Raw genomic sequence first — 20,546 nt, forward strand, 5'->3', positions numbered from 1 at the left:
TGAAGCAATCAGAACTGGAAATGAAAATTATACCAAACGAAAATCCTGAATTAGATGCAGCTTGTGAGGTATTGTCTAGGTTTGTTCAGCAAATCACTTATAAATAAAAGAAGGGGGGGATTGTAATAAGTAACTAAAGGTGATTTGCTGATCGAACAAGTTAAGCAAGAGGAACGAACCCATTGTGGCAGTCTTGAGAACTCCCTGTTTAACCAGAAGAGACATGTCCACAATGTTATCTTGCTACATCAACATGGGATCTCCTGTTTGACAAAAAGCTTAACCACAATGTTATCAGAATGTATTGTTTTAAGCTGATTCTGTGACCAACATTTTATCTAAACTACCTCAAGCAAGAAGCTACAGAGGGGCGTACCGAAGATGTCGAAACCGACCTCCGTGAAGATAAAAAGAGCTGCTCAGCTTGCTTGAATTTGCGAGCCTTTGGTGGAGCTGCGACTCCCCGGCCGCCCAGCGCTGCTTTTGCCTTCCTACCTCAATAAATATTTATTGAATCTAATTTGGACTCGATTTATTTTAAATTCAACTATAACACCCCTGGATTACTGAGATATAACACCAGCATCCTAGCCCCTCTAACATCTCTGTGAAACCCTCCCATTATCTGGCATCATAGATAAGGAACTGTAGCAAGACTGACTCTAGGGATGTTTAGATCAAGAAAGAAGCAGATGGATGATAATGCCATAGAATTATAGTTGCTTTGCAAAACAGCAGTGTGTGTTATGTAGCGATTGGTCAAATCATGTTGTACCTGAATGTTTGAAACATATAAGAACCATGCGTAAAACCGCATTTGGGGTGCCCCAATTTGAATGGGACACCTCATGTGCATGAATAAAAGAATTACTCTTGTAATTCTATACTTTGCATCCTAGCTTCTCTCCTCGGTTGGCACAGGCCAGTTTCAAAATTTTTGTGACAATAACAGCCATATGTGGATGAGATTCCTAAAATACAAATATTTGGGGACATAGACTTTGTGTTCTATGAGAAGGAAGACTTTGTTGGATTTAAACAGAAATGACCAGCTTTATTAAACTATTTTATCACAATAACAATTTCAAATCACAGCTACCAGCAAACATCCAGTTTTTCAACTTATCTAGATGCCCTAATGTGGTGCACCTACAGCTGTCTCCTTTCATAGGAAGGGAAGGGAAACTAAAAGCCAGGCAAGTTACATGTAGTGATGTACTGTTAATGATGTAACCCAATTGATGGGGGAATTTACATCTACAGGTTTACTCATACCAGACAAGTCAATCCCAGCCAGGCCTAGGCAGGTACACAGCCACCCCAGTGCTTCCACTGAGCCCACCCCGGGCAAGGCCCAAAAGTTACTCCGAAGGCGCACAACCCCCCCCCCCCGTGACGGAGCCCGCAGGCCCAAGGACAGGCAGCCTTCAACGGGCACGGGCATTCGCATTCACAACCCTCTCCCCCTATTTCTCCGTTCCCATCTTGCCCTATGAGGAGAAACTGCAGAGGACGGGCGGGAGAAGACAGACACACACGACCCCGACAACGCGAGAGGCTGACACCTCCCACATTCCAACCGCGGCGATACTCGCCCACAACAGCAGGCGCGCACGCTACCCTTTTTTCCCCCCTTCCTAGCTTTTCCAATCACGTGGCGCGAGGAGGCGGGGATCGGGGTGTCACGTGAGAGCAGGAGGCTGGGGCTGGTGACCTAGGCTGTAGAGGAAGATGGCGGCGAAGGGAGAGTTTCCGCTATTAGTGGATGTACGGTCTGTTGACTTCGGGATGCTGGAGGATGGCAAGAATGTCTTTGCTAGCCCTGTGTCCGCTTTGGAGGTGAGAGCCCGTCCGTCCTGTAGCCGCCCTCTCTTCTTCCCTGGTGCAGTCTATTACTGCGGGGCCCGTCTGTTGCTCAGACCCCTGCGGTGGAGCGTGACTGTGCCGGCGCCCATCGGGCTCTCCTTGACTACCGGGGGTCCCTTTCCACCCTCATCTCGGCCTCGAGCTGCGGCCCTCGCCGCTGTCTTCTCTGGGAGCGGCGGCTCCTTGGTCTTTGCATTTTGGTAGGGAGAGTCGCCTCGCCAGGGGCCCTCTGGGCCCCTCAGCCCCGCATGGACTCAGTCGTTCCCCTGAATGAAGTCTTTCTCCTGTCAAAAAAAACCTCACGGAAAAGTCTTTCTCCAAGTATCACACCTGCAGTTGTTCAGAGAAATCAAGAGTCTAAAAATATATTGTGAATATATCTATAAACCACTCTTGCTTTCCATGCCAGGAGTCTAGAAAAATCACTGCAACTGAACGTGTAAATACTTCTTGGTTCTGAAAAATGCTCATGTGTTCATTAAAGTGGGAGCTTTTTTCTAAGTTGTGGCAATGTTTCATCTGTGCTAGTCTCTTATAGAAAAACTTTGTTCTCCCTGTACACAGTTATCTATTTAAAAATAAAATTGTTTGTGTTCCTCTTTTCCTTAAGTTTCCTGTCCCTAACCTTTACAGTCATAGGATCAGTGTGTATTTTTTTGTTTTGCTCTGACTGTTGCCTGTCCTTAAAAAGGTCAGTAAGTAAAGAGGCACTTAAATGTGTTTTTTAAAGATGCTTGCCTTCTCTGATGTAGCTTAAAATGTTTTGTTTATTTATTTTCTTCTTATAGATAATCTGTGCAATGCTACAGAAAAAAATCTGTGGAAAAATACTGTGAAGGAATAACAAATGATGTTATTTGTGAACCTGCAGATGTCAAGAACTATTTTAATAGGCTTCTGTACATCTGTATGTGGTACAGTGTGTATTATTGGAGTCTTGTTTTGTACTTTCAGAAAAACTGCAGTAAAACATAATTTCTTTATTGATGTGCTCTTGAATTAAATCCACAAGAGATATGATAGAATTAATGCCTAAACCACAGTCTAATGATGAAAAGTCCTCATCTTAATAGTTAAAAATAGTTACTGAAAACTTCTATAGCAGGAAAAACTGGTGAAGAAATGCACTTTCACTGTATTGAGTGGTTTGGTTGACAGTTCTGTTGTGCTGCTTTGTTTTTGTAGTCAGTTTATTTGGAAGAAAGTAGTTAAGTAGCAAAGGGAAGCCTCATTGCTTAAAGAGAAACTTTGAAGACAAAGAGAGAGCTTTTTGACTTTTAATCAACTAGAATGCTTAGGAAAGAACCCTGCTCTTGTGAATTTCTAGCAAATTTGGAAGGAAGAGATCATAGAAGGTTGAGTTTGAACTTCTCCCTAGCTTAAAGCTAGATTGGTTCAAGTGTACAGGGCACCTTAGTCTAGAGAAGAATGATTATGTCATGGTGTGGGTCTAATTAAATTTATGTATTAGAGCATTGTCGTAGTGGTGTTGTAGTCCTATAATATTCATGAAGTAGTTGTTTTTAAATGTCAGTGGCAGCTGACTTGACCCTGATCATATGTTTGCTGATTAGAGAGGAGAGCATGGCAGGTGACAGTGAGGTCCAAAGCCAATTTTTGTGAAGGTTATGATGCTTTGAGAGGGTTCCTAACTGTTTTAATCTTGGAGCTGTCCCCTTGCTTTTTGCGTGATTAATTTCTGTTCCTGCCTCTCTCCTTTTTTTGCCTCTCTCCCTTTTTTTCTTTCTTTTTGCACTTCACAGAAGACATGCTGTTCTGTTTTTTACCTATAATTTGGCTAAGATAAGCAGTGGAAAAGCTGTAAGATTGCTAATAATTCTTCCAAATAGCTTCAGTGTTAGCATTTTTTTTATAAGAGGAGATTTTGTTAACCCACCTAATTTTGTTCCAACAAAATATAAATTTCATATATAGTGTTAACAATAAAAATAAATTAAAAATTGAAATTTCTTATGGCTGCAAGCAGCTGTGTATTGTTTGAATGGAGTTAACTTGTTCACTTAATCTCTGAAAAACTGGTATGGAGTGCTTGGACGCTTTTTTTCTACATAGAAAAAAATTACTAAACAAAATCTAAATATAAGCCTTTCCAAAAGGACCTTCATAATCTAACTACATTCAGAATGCTAACAAACTTATTCTAGATATTTCTGTAGCAATTTTTCATGTAAATTAAACTTGAGGAAATTGGTATTATTTTTTTTTTCTGACAGAAATTAAAAGAGCTGCTGACTAGGTTGTATCCTTTGTTTATTGTTATCCCACTAGGAGTAGGAAATGGAAATAGCTGACTGGGCTTCCTTTCTGTACATCTTGCTTTTTTTCTTTGCAATGAAAGAATGTTTATTGCAATACTTATATACTGATATGTGACAACTGGTTCTCTGCTATTTCACTTTTTTTTTTTTTTTTTAACAGTCAAGTCCTTCATCTCCAGAGCCAGCAAGTCTTCCTGCAGAAGACCTCAGCACAAACTCTAATGGTCCAAAGCCAGCAGAAGTCATGCCAGATGATGATAGAGAAGACCTCTTTGCTGGTAACTGCTTTTTTTTCTTCTAATGTGGCTGCATAGATTCTTTTCCTCTTGGACTTAAAGAGGTGTGCTTTTGTGAGGAGGAGGAAAACCTTTTAATGCTGTAAAAGGTAATTTCCATGTCTGTAAGGAAATATGAAGCAGTACCCTTGCAATGGAAACTCTGATTTTAAGCTTAAGCAATTTAATATTGTTGTAAATCTTAACTATTGTTCAACCTGTTGAAGAGATACTTTCTGGAAAATTTATTAAGTAATGTTTTCCTTTGGATATTAGGAGTATCACTAGTCTTTGTCAATTATTCTTTATTGGATTCAATGATCACCTATTTAATTGAAGTCCTGTGATCTTCTGCAATATACTGTCAAATTTATGATCTTGAAATAATTTGCAAGAAAAGTGACATACGATAAAAGGAAAAACAGCTGATGTTCTTTGCGCAAAGTTTGTTCTACTGTTATTAACACATCTAGCTACTGGTTGAATATTGTAAAACTGTTTTGAAGTGTAGCCTTTTCTTTTTGAACTGCAAGTAGAAGACTTAATCTTGGTTATTAGCGAAAATAAAGTGATATGTGACTTCTCTTTAGGGGTAGATGAGTCCTGTTTAAATTTTTGTAGTAAATTAAAATAGGGGATTTTTTTTTCACCAAGTTTGTGTGTTGTTGTCTAAGCAGTAAACACTTTATTACACTCTTGACAATACATATTTTTGTAAAAGAAATATTAAGAATTACATACTGAAGGAATGGCATTTTGAGAAGCTTATTCGATAGAAAAGTTAAATTTAAATGTCTTAAGATCTTGACAGTGATGCATAGGATTTTTTTCTTGTGGGACTCTAGCTTTAGTTAAGTTTGATTACTAAATACAGGTTTCTCTGATATGTACTGTCACTGCATAGTGTGGCAGTGTTAGCTAGTTAATAAATTGTTCTGCTGATGGTAATATAGCATGTCTTGTTATGTAATAATATTCAACTTCATGTGTGTGTAAAAACATGAGGCAAGTCCTTTTTTCCAGTCATGAAGACTGATAATTCAGATCATATTGTAAGCTGGAGGGTATATCTTCTTATTAAAAGACTTTTTTATTATAATAAAAAGGTGAGAAACTGACATATGGGATCAGTCCTGGCATTTCACTAGTGTAAGACTTGGTCTCTAATATTTGACAGTACTGGACTTTTTAGAGAGAGATGTATGAAAGTTTTGATAAGTAATCAGTCAATTACACTTATTTTTAATCCTTGGTCAGTCACTACTTTGATGTTGGTTTTCTACAGTCTGTTTTTCCTAACATGGATTATGGTTGCTGTCACCAGGTGTAGGAGCATTTACTATTCAAGAAAGGAGATGTAATGTTTAGAACGTATTGTGTGTTGAAAGATGGTTTTAAATGCTTCTTCTCAATGCTAACACTTTTCCTATTAGTGAGTCAGTTGGCAGTCTTCTTTGAATACACTCCTTATCTTTGTACCCTGATGTAATTATTTTTGAATAAAGTTTATAGCATTTAGTTCTTGGCTGCTTTATATAGATAAGTGTATACATGTGCCGATTACCTTTGTTCTCAACTTATCAAACTTATATTTACATATATTTGAACTTACATTCTAACAGTGTCATAAGAAAATCTATTGATTATTTTGCAAACTCTCTAAAATAGTCTTAAGAGAAATGGAGAATAATTAAGAAGTCAGTGATAATCCTAGTAGTTTTGTATTTATATTACCTGATCTTATCACCTACAAAGACTTTGAACACTTTACTAGTACAAGAAAGCTTTATTTTTAATTTGGTTATGTAGCTTCAGTATATAAAGCCAGCTTTTTGTAGCTGTATCTATTCAGAATAGATATTTTAGGAAAGCAGATTCTCCTTTAGCTGGAAAATATTAAATTAAGAAAAAAGGTGGCTGGACTAAATATTGATGGGATCCAGACAGAAGTAACATGTTATCAGCCAGATTGTTGCAAGTGAATGGAACACTGAGAAAAGACAGAGAAATGATTTAATGAGTTTGAGTTTTACTATGGAAGACATTTTTTAAAATGCAAGCAGCATTCAGCTGTGAAAGCATCTGAGGTGCTGCAGGCCTAATAAAACTACAAGTGATTTTTAAAAGGACAGTTCATATACAGATTAAGGCTAGTACAAACTCTCAAACAGGGAAAAAAAGACTGATTTATAGAGCCTAACACAACTTGCAGAAATGTGATATCTTTAACAGTAGCCTGTTCTAAACAGGAATTTTGCATAATACAGTTCTGTCCTAGTGATAAACATCTAACTTTGTATTACTGTCAGCATATGTGTTCTCAAAAACAATGTCTGATTTGTGTTCCAGTGCTACAGTGCTATGTACTCACGAGGATACCTTCTTTTTTTTTCTTGGCACTGTTTTGCTAGACAGTGATGGTCATCCAGCCTTTCTGACACTGACTTGCAATGAACAGAAACAGTGTGAGAAAGCTACATGAGATATGTGTTTCCTTGCTTTCAGCTTGATTGCGTAAGCCTTGTTTTCTATGAAAGCAAGACTCAAGTTTTAAAAAAATAAAAATTGAATGCAACTTTTTTTTCCCCAATATGCTGAAATTACAAAGAAATCTTATCTTTGCCAAGACTGTGATTCTGTGATTATAGGGACAGTTAACTGGAGGGGAAGAGAATGAACTTACTAGCTTGTGTTGGTCCTTCACGTTGAATTATTAGACACTATAAAACCCAGGTAAAAGGAAGTCCTATGAATGGCTCCTGAAAGGAGGGACTCTGACTTTTGGGGGGTATTAAAAAAAAAATGTAGTTTTGTGGCCTTATTTGTAAAAATGTGATGATATTCCTCTCTAGCTACTGTAGGCTTGATAAATCTTTTTCATTTTTCATCTAATAATGCAACCTAATGGAAAAGAAGGTGAGAGTTCTTTTATAATAATGCAGTTCAGAATCTGGAATTTTTGTAGGATTTTTTTGACTATACTTAAAAACTCTTTGCTACTGTGTTTTTAGGACAGCTATAAGGTTTATCTGCAGTAAACTGTTTTTAGATATTCCATACCTCATCTGTGATGAATCATAAGTGCTTTGGCTGAACTGTTAAGCTGGGTTATGGAGGTGGAAGAAAATGAGATGTTTTTTTTCCATCTGTTACTGGAGACGTAAACTTTGCTGTTCCATTTATTAGTGTTGTGATTCTCAGTTCTGCAAATAAAAAAACTATCTTGCTAAAACCATTTAAGAACTATTTCCTTTAGGATAAAAGTAAAAATGTTGATCATTTTGGCCAATAAAAGCTTAGCTTTCTCCAAATCATGTAGTATTAAGAGTATCTTGGAGGACTTTGGTGGCGTGTATTTTATGGTAGTGGTTGTTGGGGGGGGGGGGGGGGGGGGGGAAGTGTGTGAATGTGCACACAGGGTTCTTTCTGGATCTCAATAAGAAAAGCCCAACAACAAATGTCTTAATAAAGTAGCCGTTTAAACAAGACAGAATAAGAAGAGTAAATCTTATGTCCCTTCAGATGGTGAGAAACCCATGATCGTGCAACCATCAGATTGACCCCAGATAGGTTTCTCCCATGGCATGCTGTGAAGATTCCGTCCGTGGAGCGAAGCTCCTTCTTTTTGGTCATTTGAGATATTATATAATTTTCTTACAAGAAAACAACTCTATTAATAAAGGATGTTCTCATGAGAACTCCTTGCTGCATTGTTAGCTAAAGGCAAGGCCACACAGGTGGCATAATCTCCAGTACCAAGTGGGAGCTGCCTGCAGGCTCCTCTGTTACAATGAGCTACTGAGTTTATCCCGCAGCCAAGGGATTTGTGCGACACAACCTGAAGGCCAAGCTGGGTGTGCTTCCTCAGGTTAACTGTTATGTTCATCGCTGACTCCTCAATGTGCAGTGGTCTCCCGGTCAGGATTCCACCCCTTGATCCACATACAGTTCACCTTTCCCAAAGATGTATTTGAAATTACAGATTATATTAATAACATACAGGCTTCTTAAGACTTAAGTATGAGGCCCAATAGAGCAGATATGGCCTGTTCTAGGTCTCTAAATCCTCAAATACAATGTCTTCTGCAAAGCTCCCAATGCGGAGGGGGGGGTGGATGATAATGTTGGTTTTCTGTTCGTGTTCTTTTTGGTCAAGAGAATACTGTAGGAACATCTGTTCAGATGATTGTCATCTTGAAACCTGGTCATCCATAAACTTTTTATATAGAGTTAAGAACTAAATCTTGAATGACTGTTCTAAAATGTTGGACTAAAGTTCAGTGTATGGATGAAGCTGACAAAACGTGTCCTGCCTGTGCAGGACATAGCTATGCCTTCTGCTTCTAATGCTTATAGGTGATGAGAGTAAGGCTGTGAAATTATATTATTGCTCTGTCACCTTTTTCAGAAAAATAACAATTTTTTCCACTTCTTTAGTCTGGTAAAAGATTGCTTTTTATGTGTTTTAGGAATGGGCCCTCTCATGCAAGCATCTAACTTCTGGAGAAAAGTGAACATGTTTTTGTTGTTGATTTTGGTTGTTTTTTTTTTTTTTTTTTTTTTAGTATCAGATGCAGATAGATTTGTTTTAGGCCTTTACTTCTCAGAGTTCATACAGAAAAGATAATGCTAATTCTGTGGAGCAAACAAAACATGTACTGGAAGTCCAGTTGAATAGCAAAATTTCTAGCTAATGGCATCTGTCAGGCTATTGTCATGTGAAATGTCTAATCAGAGTAGTTGTGTAGATGCCTGGCTGCTTTTTAGAAGATGGTTATTCATTTCCAGGTCTGTTCTGGAAGAAATAAACACGCAGAGGCATTTGAACCTACAGTTTTGAAGTCAGAAGAAAGCCTTATTGGTGTCTGAATGTCCTGTTAATACTATTTATGTTTTCATTAAGATTATTCTTAGCCCTCCTATTATAACGGTAAGAGTCATGGGTTCTGACTTGGGCATAGTAGTTTCTCTCAGTTCTGTTAGGATATTTGCCTCTGAAATAGCACTAAACACTGTGAAGCTTTTTTTAGTAACTTGTCCTCTATTCTGGACAACAGTTTATACTTCAGTTTACTTCCAAATTTGTGTGATAATCTTAGTAAACATTGAATGATAAGCCACTTAAAATACTTAAGTGATGTCAGAATGTTAGAGATCTATGACATTTAGAAGTGTGATAAGTAAAAATAACTTATTCAGCTGAAGTGATGCTGGTTATGAGGAACTGCAAACTTGTATTTTCTAAGATGATGATATTTGACAAATACTAGTGGTGAGATGAAGTGTGGCCGGCAGGTCAAGGGAGGTGATTCTTCCTCTCTACTCTGCTCTTGTGAGACCCCCACCTGGAGTACTGCGTGCAGCTTTGGAGTCCTCAGCAAAAGAAGGACATGGACCTGTTGGAATGGGTCCAGAGGAGGGCCACAAAGATGGTAGGAAGGCTGGAGCACCTCTCCTATGACGACAGGCTGAGAGAGTTGGGGTTGTTCAGCCTGGAGAAGAGAAAGCTCTGGGGAGACCTTATAGCAGCTTTCCAGTATCTGAAGGGGGCCTACAAGAAAGTTGGAGAGGGACTTTTTATGAGGGCATGTAGTGATAGGACGAGGGGTAATGGCTTCAAACTGGAAGAGGGTAGATTTAGATTAGATATCAGGAAGAAATTTTTCACTACGAGGGTGGTGAGGCACTGGAACAGGTTGCCCAGGGAAGTTGTGGATGCCCCATCCCTGGAATTGTTCAAGGCCAGGCTGGATGAGGCTTTGAGCAGCCTGGTCTAGTGGGAGGTGTCCCTGCCCATGGCAGGGCTGGTTGGAACTAGATGATGTTTAAGGTCCCTTCCAACTCAAACCATTCTATGATTCTGTGTAAAGAAACAATAGGTATCTAATGCTGAAATTGAGTTCCAAGCTTAAGTGCTGAAGAATGCTGATAGAAACTTGGTATAGTTTCCTGTGGAATGTTAATTAAGCATAAATAGTCATCTTCTGCAGCAGGCTGAGGTATTCGTGTTCTGTTGGAGTTGAACATTGTGACAGTGATCTTGTATCAAAGACTGTTTATGGATTGTAAAGTAGATATTATTGCATACAAGTCTTATGGCATTAGATTGGTGGGAGTGCTTAATACATGCTGATAACTGCCATGACTGATGTGACTGTTGGTCTCGATGTGTGGTTTTTTTTCTCCTAAAAGTTGGACAAAGCAGTTGCATCTATTTATGCAAGAAGAGCTTGTGCTTTTGAGTGTTTTCCAGGAAAGCAGGAGACCTAGATTTCATTTTTCGTGTAAATAGTAACACAGAGTTTACAAAAAAGCCTTAAAAACCATCAAAAAAACCTCAACCAACCAACCAAATACTTAAATTTTAATGGGAAAATCTAAACTGAATAACTTAAGAAAATGTTTCTGAACATACCATAGTTTCTACTCTGAAACCTACCAAATTCATCTTTCCATGAAAAAACAAAAGAATTGTCAATGGAACTTCTTAATCTGTAACATGCCCTCTGATTTCTTAAAGTGAAAGCAGAGTATGTAAGAAGTGTAAATGTCATAGAATCATAGAATCTTCATGGTTGGAAAGGACCTTTGAGATCGAGTCCAACCATATGCACACACACAAAAAAAACCCCAACCAAACACCAAAAAACCCAACAACCTACAGTCTCTGACACTAGAGCATGCCCTGAAGTGCCACATCTAGATGTTTCTTAAATACCTCTAGGGATGGCGACTCAACCACCTCCCTGGGCAGGCTGTTCCAGTGCCTGACCACTCTTTCAGTAAAGTAATTCTTCCTAATATCTAACCTAAACCTCCCCTGTCGCAGCTTCATACCATTTCCTCTGGTCCTGTCATTATTCACCTGGGAGGAGAGGCCAACACCCACCTCTCTCCAACCTCCTTTCAGGGAGTTGTAGAGGGCAATGAGGTCTCCCCTCAGCCTCCTCTTCTCCAAGCTAAACATGCCCAGCTCCCTCAGCCTCTCCTCATAGGACCTGGTCTCCAGACCCCTCACCAGCCTGGTAGCTCTCCTCTGGACCCGCTCCAGCACCTCAATGTCCCTCTTGTACAGAAGGGCCCAGAACTGAACACAGTACTCGAGGTGAGGCCTCACCAGTGCCGAGTACAGAGGCACCATCACTTCCCTACTCCTGCTGGCCACGGTATTCCTGATACAAGCCAGAATGCTGTTGGCCTTCTTGGCCACCTGGGCACACCGCTGGCTCATGTTAAGCTGGCCATCCACCAGCACCCCCAGGTCCTTTTCTGCTGGGCAGCTTTCCAGCCACTCTTCCCCAAGCCTGTAGCGTTGCTTGGGGTTGTTGTGGCTGAAATGCAGGACCCGGCACTTGGCCTTATTAAACCTCATACAGTTGGCCTTGGCCCATCGATCCAGCATGCCCAGGTCGTGTTCTTTGGAAAAAAGAGTTTCTTAGGAAATAGATTCTCAGCTTATTTACTACTTTAAGACTTCTTTTCTGAGGGGAAAAAATATCTAGACAGTTGTATTGGGTTTGCGTGGCAAGGTTTTGGTATCGGGGGGGGCGGGCGGGCGGGCGTGCGCTACAGGGGTGGCCTCTGTTGTGCTTCCCCTATGTCTGATAGAGCCAATGCCAGCTGGCTATAAGATGGACCCGCTGCTGACCAAAGCTGAGCCAATCAGCGGCAGTGCCTCTGTGATAACATATTTAAGAAGGGGAAAAAACCCAAACCTGCTGCATGACAGCAGCTGGGAGAGAGGACAGTGAGAATATGCAAGAGACACAACTCTGCAGACACCAAGGTCAGTGAAGAAGAAGGGGGAGGAGGAGGTGCTCCACGTCCTGCAGCCCATGGAGGTTAACAGTGGAGCAGATAACCACCTGCAGCCCGTGGAGGACCCCATGCTGGAGCAGGTGGATGTGCCCAAAGAAGGCTGTGACCCTGTGGAGAGCCCACACTGGAGCAGGCTCCTGACAGGATCTGGGGCCCCATGGGGAAAGGAACCCACACTGGACCAGGTTTGCTGACAAGATTTGTGGCCCTGTGGGGGACCCACGCTGGAGCAGTCTGTTCCTGAAGGACTGCACCCCGTGGAAAGAACCCATGCTGGAGCAGTTTGTGAACTGCAGCCCGTGGGAAGGACTCACTTTGGAGAAGTTTGTGGAGGACTGTCTCCCGTGGGAGGAATCCCATGCTGGCGCAGGGGAAGAGTGTGAGGAAGAATGAGCAGAAGAGACAGCATGTGATGAACTGACCGCAACCCCCATTCCCTGTTGTCGTAGTTTAACCCTAACCAGCAACCAGGACCACGAAGTCGTTTACTCCCTCTTCCCTCCTCCCAGTGGGATAGGAGAGGAGAATCAGGGAAAAAAGGAAACCTCATAGGTTGAGATAAAGACAGTTTAATAGAACTGTAACAGAAGAGAAAATAATAATAACAAGAATGATAAAAGAATATACAAAATGAGTGATGCAATACGATTGGGCACCACCTGATGATTGATTGCCCAGCCCGTCCTGAGCAGTGATCGCAGATTCCTGCCCCCTGGGCAACCCCCATTTATATACTGAGCATGATGTCTGTGGTATGGAATATTCCTTTGGCCAACTTGTCCTGTCTATGGTCCCTCACAGCTTCTATGGGAAGCTGAAAAAAGTCCCTGACTTAATATAAGAATTACTTAGCAACAACTAAACCAATATGTGTTATCAACGTTATTCTCATACTAAATCCAAAACACAGCAGCTAGTAGGAATAAAATTAACTCTATCCCATCTGAAACCAGGACACCCATCCCCCTGTGCCACTTGGGGGGAGGAGGTAGAGAAAAATCGTGAGTGAAGTTGAGCCCGGGAAGAAGGAAGGGATGGGGGAAGGTGTTTTAAGATTTGTTTTTGTTTCTCATTATCCAACTGTGTTATTAATTGGCAATAAATTAAATTTATTTCTCTAAGTCGAGTCTGTTTTGCCTGTGATGGTAATTGGTGAGTGATCACTCCCTGTCCTTATCTTGACCCACAAACCTTTTGTTATATTTTTCTCCCCCTGTCCAGCTGAGGAGCAGGAGTGATAGAGTGGCTTGGTGGGCATGTGGCATCCAGCATGTGGTCAACCCACCACAACAGTGTAGTAGCCTTCAGTTTTTATTAGAGCTAGTACAGACTTCTTTTCCCCTTTAGAATCTGAGTCTTCAATGATAATAGTCTACTTCTGAAATTAACTTTTAATGCTTTGATTCTAAACAAAAAGTATAACATCCTTTTCTCTCTCCCCTTACCCCTTTCCACTGGCTCTTCTGTTTGCTCATCTGGAATTATTTAATGTGTTGGATGCATGCAAACTTGTGGGTGAGAGGTAAGAGGAGGGAGGATGGCATAAATTCCCCTTTCTTCTCTCCTAAAAGAACTGACTTGCTGCTATCAATCAGAAACAGTTAATGTTTCCCTGTCTAGTATAAACTAACTGTAGTCATTTATCTCCTCTAGTTAGGAAACTGGAAAAGGAGGGTTAGTAGGCAGCAGCTTTAAAAATTTGGTAATGCCCAAACAACCTGGGGTCACACAGCTTGAGAGATACTGGTTCAGATGAAGTCTAATGTTATGTCAGTTGTAATTTTGAAGTTGCAAGTTGGCATTCCTGATGAAAGGAAGCCTTCTTCCATTTCCATCTGGTTGTTCCTGGCCCTTTATCTCTTGCAGAAGTAATGCACTAGCATAGTTTCATCCATCTGCTGAACAGTGGCAAGTAGCTGATCCTTTTTGGGGTTCATGTCAAAAATAATCTAGATCAGTTCATGATATTAATCCATGTGTGGATACAGGTCTGAAAAGGAGGAGTGGTGGGAGAGAGCATGCTACTGTTTCATCTTATAGTGCTGGTATGTTACTTTGAATACATGCTGTTTTTATGAGGCCATACTTTTACAGTAATGGGAATGTTTTCTCAATTGAAGGTGGGAAATCTGTGTGGTCTGAACTGTTTCATGACTTGTATTAAGCATGTCTAAAATTTGAAGATATAGCAAACTGCTTAATGGTGATTAATGTTTTGTTTACCAAACGTGTGTAGGAAAATAGCTGTGACAGAAAAAGAAATAATTTGAGTGGCTTTATATGTATTTTTTTCTTTTTGTGAAATAGTTGTATAACTTCTCTCATTTGGTGGCTAACAGCAATAAGGACTACCTCTTTTCCATACCTAAATGTTGTTCTTCCAAGATCTCAGTCTAAAAGCTGCCTTACGACTATTTTGTCATGGCTTCCCACCTGATCTGAAATTTTGAATTAAACTTCTTTATTGGTCTAAGATGCAATATCCTTCCTGTGGCATTTGAGGGTAGGAAGCCATAATAGAATCATAGAATTGCCTAGGTCGGAAGGGACCTTTCAGATCATCGAGTCCAACCATCAACCTAACTCTGACAAAAAACATCACTAAACCATATCTCTAAGCACTATGTCTACCCATCCTTTAAATACCTCCAGGGATGGTGCCTCAACCACCTCCCTGGGCAGCCAGTTCCAATGCTTGATAACCCTTTCAGTGTAAAAATTTTTCCTAATATCCAGTCTAAACCTCCCCTGGTGCAACTTGAGGCTGTTTCCTCTTGTCCTATCACCTGTTACTTGGGAGAAGAGACTGACCCCCACCCTGCTACAACCTCCTTTCAGGTAGTTGTAGGGAGTGATAAGGTCTCCCCTCAGCCTCCTTTTCTCTAGGCTAAACAATCCCAGCTCCCTCAGCCGCTCCTCATAAGACTTATTCTTCAGACCCCTCACCAGCTTCATTGCCCTTCTCTGGACCCACTCCAGCACCTCAATGTCTTTTTTTTGTGGTGAGGGGCCCAAAACTGGACACAGTACTGGAGGTGCAGCCTCACCAGTGCTGAGTACAGAGGGATAATCACTTCCCTAGTCCTACTCACCACACTGTTCCTGATACAGGCCAGGATGCTGTTGGCCACCTTGGCATCCTGGGCACACTGGTGGCTCATATTCAGCTGGCAGTCGACCAACACCCCCAGGTCCTTTTCTGCCAGGCAGCTCTCCAGCCACTTTTCCCCAAGCTTGTAATGCTGCATGGGGTTGTTGTGACCCAAGTGCAGGACCTGGCACTTGGCCTTGTTGAATCTCATACCATTGGCCTCAGCCCATCAATCCAGCCTGTCCAGATCCCTCTACAAAGCCTTTCTACCCTCAAGCACATCAACACTCCCACCTAACTTGGTGTTGTCTGCAAACTTACTGAGGGTGCACTCAATCCCCTCATCCGGATCCTTGATAAAGATATTAAACAAAACTGGCCCCAATACTGAGCCCTGGGGAATACCATTTGTGACTGGCTGCGAACTGGATTGAACTCCATTCACCACCACTTTCCGGGCCTGGCCCTCCAGCCAGTTTTTTACCCAACGAAGAGCATGCCCATCCAAGCCATGAGCAGCCAGTTTCTCCAGGAGGATGCTGTGGGAAATAGTGTCAAAGGCCTTACTAAAGTCCAGGTAAACAACATCCACAGCCTTTCCCTCATCCACTAAGCAGGTCACCTTGTCGTAAGAGGAGATGAGCTTAGTCAAGCAGGACCTGCCTTTCATAAACCCATGCTGACTGGGCCTGATCACCTGGTTGTCCTTCTTGTGCTGCATAATGGCACTCAGGATGATCTGTTCCATGACCTTCCCAGGCACTGAGGTCAGGCTTACAGGCCTGTAATTCCCCGGATCCTCCTTGCAGGCCTTCTTGTAGATGGGCGTCACATTTGCTAGACACCAGTCAACTGGGACCTCCCCAGTTAGCCAGGAATGCAGGTAAATGATGGAAAGTGGCTTGATGAGCACTTCCTCCAGCTCCCTCAGTACCCTTGGGTGCATCCCATCCGGCCCCATAGACCTGTGTGTGTCTAAGTGCTGTAGCAGGTCACTCATCATTTCCTCTTTGGATTATGGGGGCTTCATTCTGCTCCCCGTCCCTGTCTTCTAGCTTAGGGGTCTGGGTACTCAGGGAACAACTGGTCCTACTACTAAAGACTGAGACAAAGAAGGCATTAAGTACCTCAGCCTTCTCCTCATCCTTTGTCACTATGTTACTGCCTTCATCTGATAAAGGATGGAGATTCTCCCGAATCCTCCTTTTATTACTAATATATATATAGAAACTCTTTTTATTGTCCTTAACATCCAAAGCCAGGTTAAGCTCTAGTTGGCCTTTGGCCCTTCTAATTTTCTCCCTACATAGCCTTACAACACCTTTGTAGCCTTCTGAGTGGCCTGCCTCTTCTTCCAAAGGCCATAAACTCTCCTTTTTTTCCCTGAGTTGTATCCATATCTCTCTGTTCAGCCAGGCTGGTCTTTTCCCCTGACAGCTCATTTTTTGGCACATGGGGACAGCCTGCTCCTGCACCTTTAAGACTTCCTTCTTGAAAGATGTCCAGCCTTCCTGGACACCTTTGCCCTTCAGGACTGCCTCCCAAGGGACTCTGTCAAGCAAGATCCTGAAAAGACCAAAGTCTGCCCTCCAGAAGACCATGGTGGCAGTTCTGCTGAACCCCCTCCTTGCTTCTCTGAGAATCAAAAACTCTATCATTTCATGGTCACTATGCCCAAGATGGCCTCCAACCATCACATCCCCCACAAAGTCCTTCTCTGTTTACAAACAGCAGGTCCAGCAGGGTTCCTTCCCTAGTTGGCTCACTCACCAGCTGTGTCAGGGAGTTATCCTCAACACACTCCAGGAACCTCCTGTACTGTTTCCTCTCAGCTGTGTTGTGTTCCCAGCTGATATCTGGTAGGTTGAAGTCTCCCACCAGGACAAGGGCTAGTGATCTTGAGATTTCTCCCAGCTGCCTGTAGAATATTTCATCTACCTCTACATCCTGGTTGGGTGGTCTATAACAGATTCCCACAATGGAATGCTGGCCCTCCCCCTGATTCTTATCCATAAACACTCAACCCTTTTGTTACCATCATTAAGCTCTTGACATTCATAACGCTCCCTAACCTACAGAGCCACCCCACCTCCTCTCCTTCCTTGCTAAGCAATGGTAAGAAAATAAACCTTTTTTTCAGAGAAAGCTTTTAGATAATCCTTGATCTTATTAAAAAATGAAGAATGTAAAAGTTGATTGTTTTTTAGCTGAGTTTGCAAATACTATGGAAATTTCTAATCTGAAATTAGGAAGAGCATTGTCAGCAGGTTGAGGGAGGTGATCCCCTCTGCTCAGCCTTGATAAGACACATCTGTAGTTCTGAGTCTAGTTCTGGGCTCCCCAGTATGAGAGAAGAGAAGGATGGTGGGGGGAAACCTTATCTGTTTATATAAATACCTCACTGGGGTTGGGGTGGGTAAAGAAGACTGAGCCGGACTCTTCTCAGTATTATCCAGTGACGGGATAAGAGGCAATGGGCACAAATTGAAATACAAGAATTTCCATGTAAACATAAGGGAAAACTTTCTTACAGTGAGGGTGGTCGGGCACTGGCACAGGTTGCCTAGTGCTGTTGTAGAGTCTCCCTCCTTGGAGATATTCAAAACCTGACCTGGATACAGTCCTGGGTAACTTGCTGTAGTTGACTTTGCTTGAACATGGGAGTTAGACTAGATAATCTCAAGAGGCCCCTTCCAACCTCAGCAATTCTGTGGTTTTATGAAATACAAAGTAGTGACATGTACTGGTTTTGGCTGGGATAGAGTTAATTTTATTCATAGTAGCTCTTATGATGCTGTGTTTTGTTTTTGTGATGAAAACAGTATTGATAACACATTGATGTTTTAGTTGTTGAATAGTGCTTATACAGTGTCAAGGCCTTTTCTGCTTCTCGTGTTGCCCCACCAGCGAGTAGGCTGGGGGTGCACAAGAAGTTGGGAGGGGCCACAGCTGGGACAGCTGACCTCAACTGACCAAAGGGATATTCCATACAATATGACATCGTGCTCAGCAATAAAAGCTGTGAGGAGGAAGGGAGAGATGTTTGGACTTATGGCATTTATCTTTCCAAGTAACCCTTTAAGTGCGATGAATCATCAAATGGTTTGGGTTGGAAGGGGCCTTTAAAAATCATCTAGTCCAACTCCCTTGCAATGGACATCTTTCACTAGATCAGGTTGCTCAAAGCCCTGTTCAACCTGACCTTGAACACTTCTGAAGTCCTGCTTTACTGGAAATGGTTAAACGTCTGCCTGCCAATGGGAAGTAGTGAATGAATTCCTTACTTTGCTTTGTTTGCGCATGCAACTTTGCTTTATCTATTAAACTGTCTTCAGCTCAACCCATGAGTTTTCTCACTTTTGTCCTTCTGATTTTCTTCCCCATACCACTGTAGGGGTAGTGAGTGAGCAGCTGTGTGGTGCTTAGCTGCCTGCCGGGGTTAACCCACAACATGACAGCAAGCTTGCAATCTTTCTCATCCCTGAAATAGAGAAGGGTGGTTTTGTTCATTTGTGGAAAAAAAAATAAGGATTGGCAAAAAGTGTTATGGAAGAATGGGAAACAGAACTGACTAGCAGAACATCTTTAAGTAGCAGCAGGGGTGAAGTTGACTGGTTTTGATTGATTATGAATGATCATAATATCACTTTTGTTTGGTAATAATTGATTGGATTCACTTGCTCAGGAGGCTTTTTCCTGTTCTGATTTTTAGATTGCTAATAGGTTGCAATTTTTTCTGGAGTGGTACACAGTGCTGTGGGGGACAAAAATGAGACTTTTTTTTTTTTTAAAAAACAGCATAACTATTCTCACAAATTTTAAAATAGATCTGGTCTTTAAAGTTGAATAAGGGTTTTTTATGTTCATTATACGCATCGAACTTTTAAAAGTTTGGAAGATTTTCCTTTGAAAATTAAATTGTTTATCTAGACAGAAGGTGCAAGAACAGCTCTTCTCCAAATTGCATGGTAAACTATTTTGGTAACTCTGTGAAAGTTGGGAGTAGATCTGCCTTAGTGCCTGAAGCTATGTTTGGTTAAGTACTTGGAACTTGCCCCAGGAAGTCTAGTTTGTAACAAATCTTATAATCAGTTGTGACATCAATTTACATATCAAATGATTGTTCTGTGGTAAAATATTATCTTTGATGAGCTAGAGTTCTTTAAAACACACATTTATTGAGAACCACAGCATTAGTTACTTAAACTAGAACAGAAACCTCTGTATACCCAGGAAATTGCAATGGATGCCAGAACAGTTTGAGCAGCACCAGCAGTGCAGGACACAGAGGGATACATGGACAAGTAAAGGCTTGTCTGAGCAGGGGTTGTTCCCCAAGCAACTGACCCCAGACCTGCTGATTGGAAGAGACAGCAAGGGACAGAGCCTGCACCTGGCAGTGGGGGAGATTTAAGCAGGCAAAAAGAATCAGCCCAGCTGATTGCGATTGATGAGCATATATATTCCCAGCAGGCAGGTGCATGGCAGCATGGTGATCATCTGGCAAAAAGCGGTGTCCTCTGCTTCTCCTGGGTTTCTAACACTTGGTAGAACCAATGCAGCCACACAGACAGAGCTTCTGTTCAAGCGTGTGACAGCCCAGGTTTCTGGCTGTGGGATGTATGGATATTACTAGAGGTGGAAAGTGATTGCAAGCAAGCCTGTGGGAGGTGTGACCAGATAGATAAACTGCTCTGCTTGGTGGCCGAGCTGCAGGAAGACGTGAGTAGACTGAGGAGTATTTGAGAGTCTAAGAAGGAGATTGATCAGTGGAGCCATACTCTGCCATCTGTGATGCGTAGAAGCCAACTCAGCATGGCCACTATGGAGGCAGGTCCAGGATCTGCTTTGTGCCAGGAGGAAGGCAGCATCACAAGGGACAAGGAGGGGTGGAAGAAGGTTACTGCACAGAGCTGTAAGTGGAACCCCTCCTTACCCTCTAAGATATCCTTAAAGAACAGGTATGAGGCCCTGAGTATGGTAGATGAAGCGCATAATGAGAGAGAGGAGGAAACTATGTAAGCGGTCTTGCCAAGATCAGAGAGACCAACCCCTCACAACAAAACCTGCATTAAGACCAGCACCAAGAAAAAACAGCAGTGAGTTATGGTCATTGGTGATTCCCTCCTGTGTGGAACAGAAGGACCCATTTGCAGACCAGACCCTCATTTCAGGGAAGTTTGCTGCCTCCCTGGGGCCCAAATTAGGGATGTCACA

General features: G+C 41.9%; 1 protein-coding gene across 8 annotated transcripts in view; it reads left to right on the forward strand.

The window, feature by feature from the left end:
- Positions 1-1,507: 1,507 nt before the first annotated feature.
- LOC141735451 (sorting nexin-2-like) overlaps positions 1,508-20,546 on the forward strand; it is a 112,691-nt gene continuing 93,652 nt past the window's right edge. For 5 of the 8 annotated variants that reach the window (XM_074568262.1, XM_074568264.1, XM_074568265.1 and 2 more), the window contains exons 1-2: positions 1,672-1,839; positions 4,306-4,423. In XM_074568262.1, coding sequence (XP_074424363.1) covers positions 1,732-1,839; positions 4,306-4,423 — 226 coding nt within the window. In that variant the 5' untranslated portion in view covers positions 1,672-1,731. Of the gene's footprint in view, positions 1,840-4,305; positions 4,424-20,546 lie in introns of all 8 variants that reach the window. The other 3 variants (XM_074568268.1, XR_012584738.1, XM_074568263.1) reach the window with 3 other exon arrangements.

This window comes from Larus michahellis, chromosome W, assembly GCF_964199755.1.
Source record: "Larus michahellis chromosome W, bLarMic1.1, whole genome shotgun sequence".
Lineage (NCBI taxonomy): Eukaryota > Metazoa > Chordata > Aves > Charadriiformes > Laridae > Larus > Larus michahellis.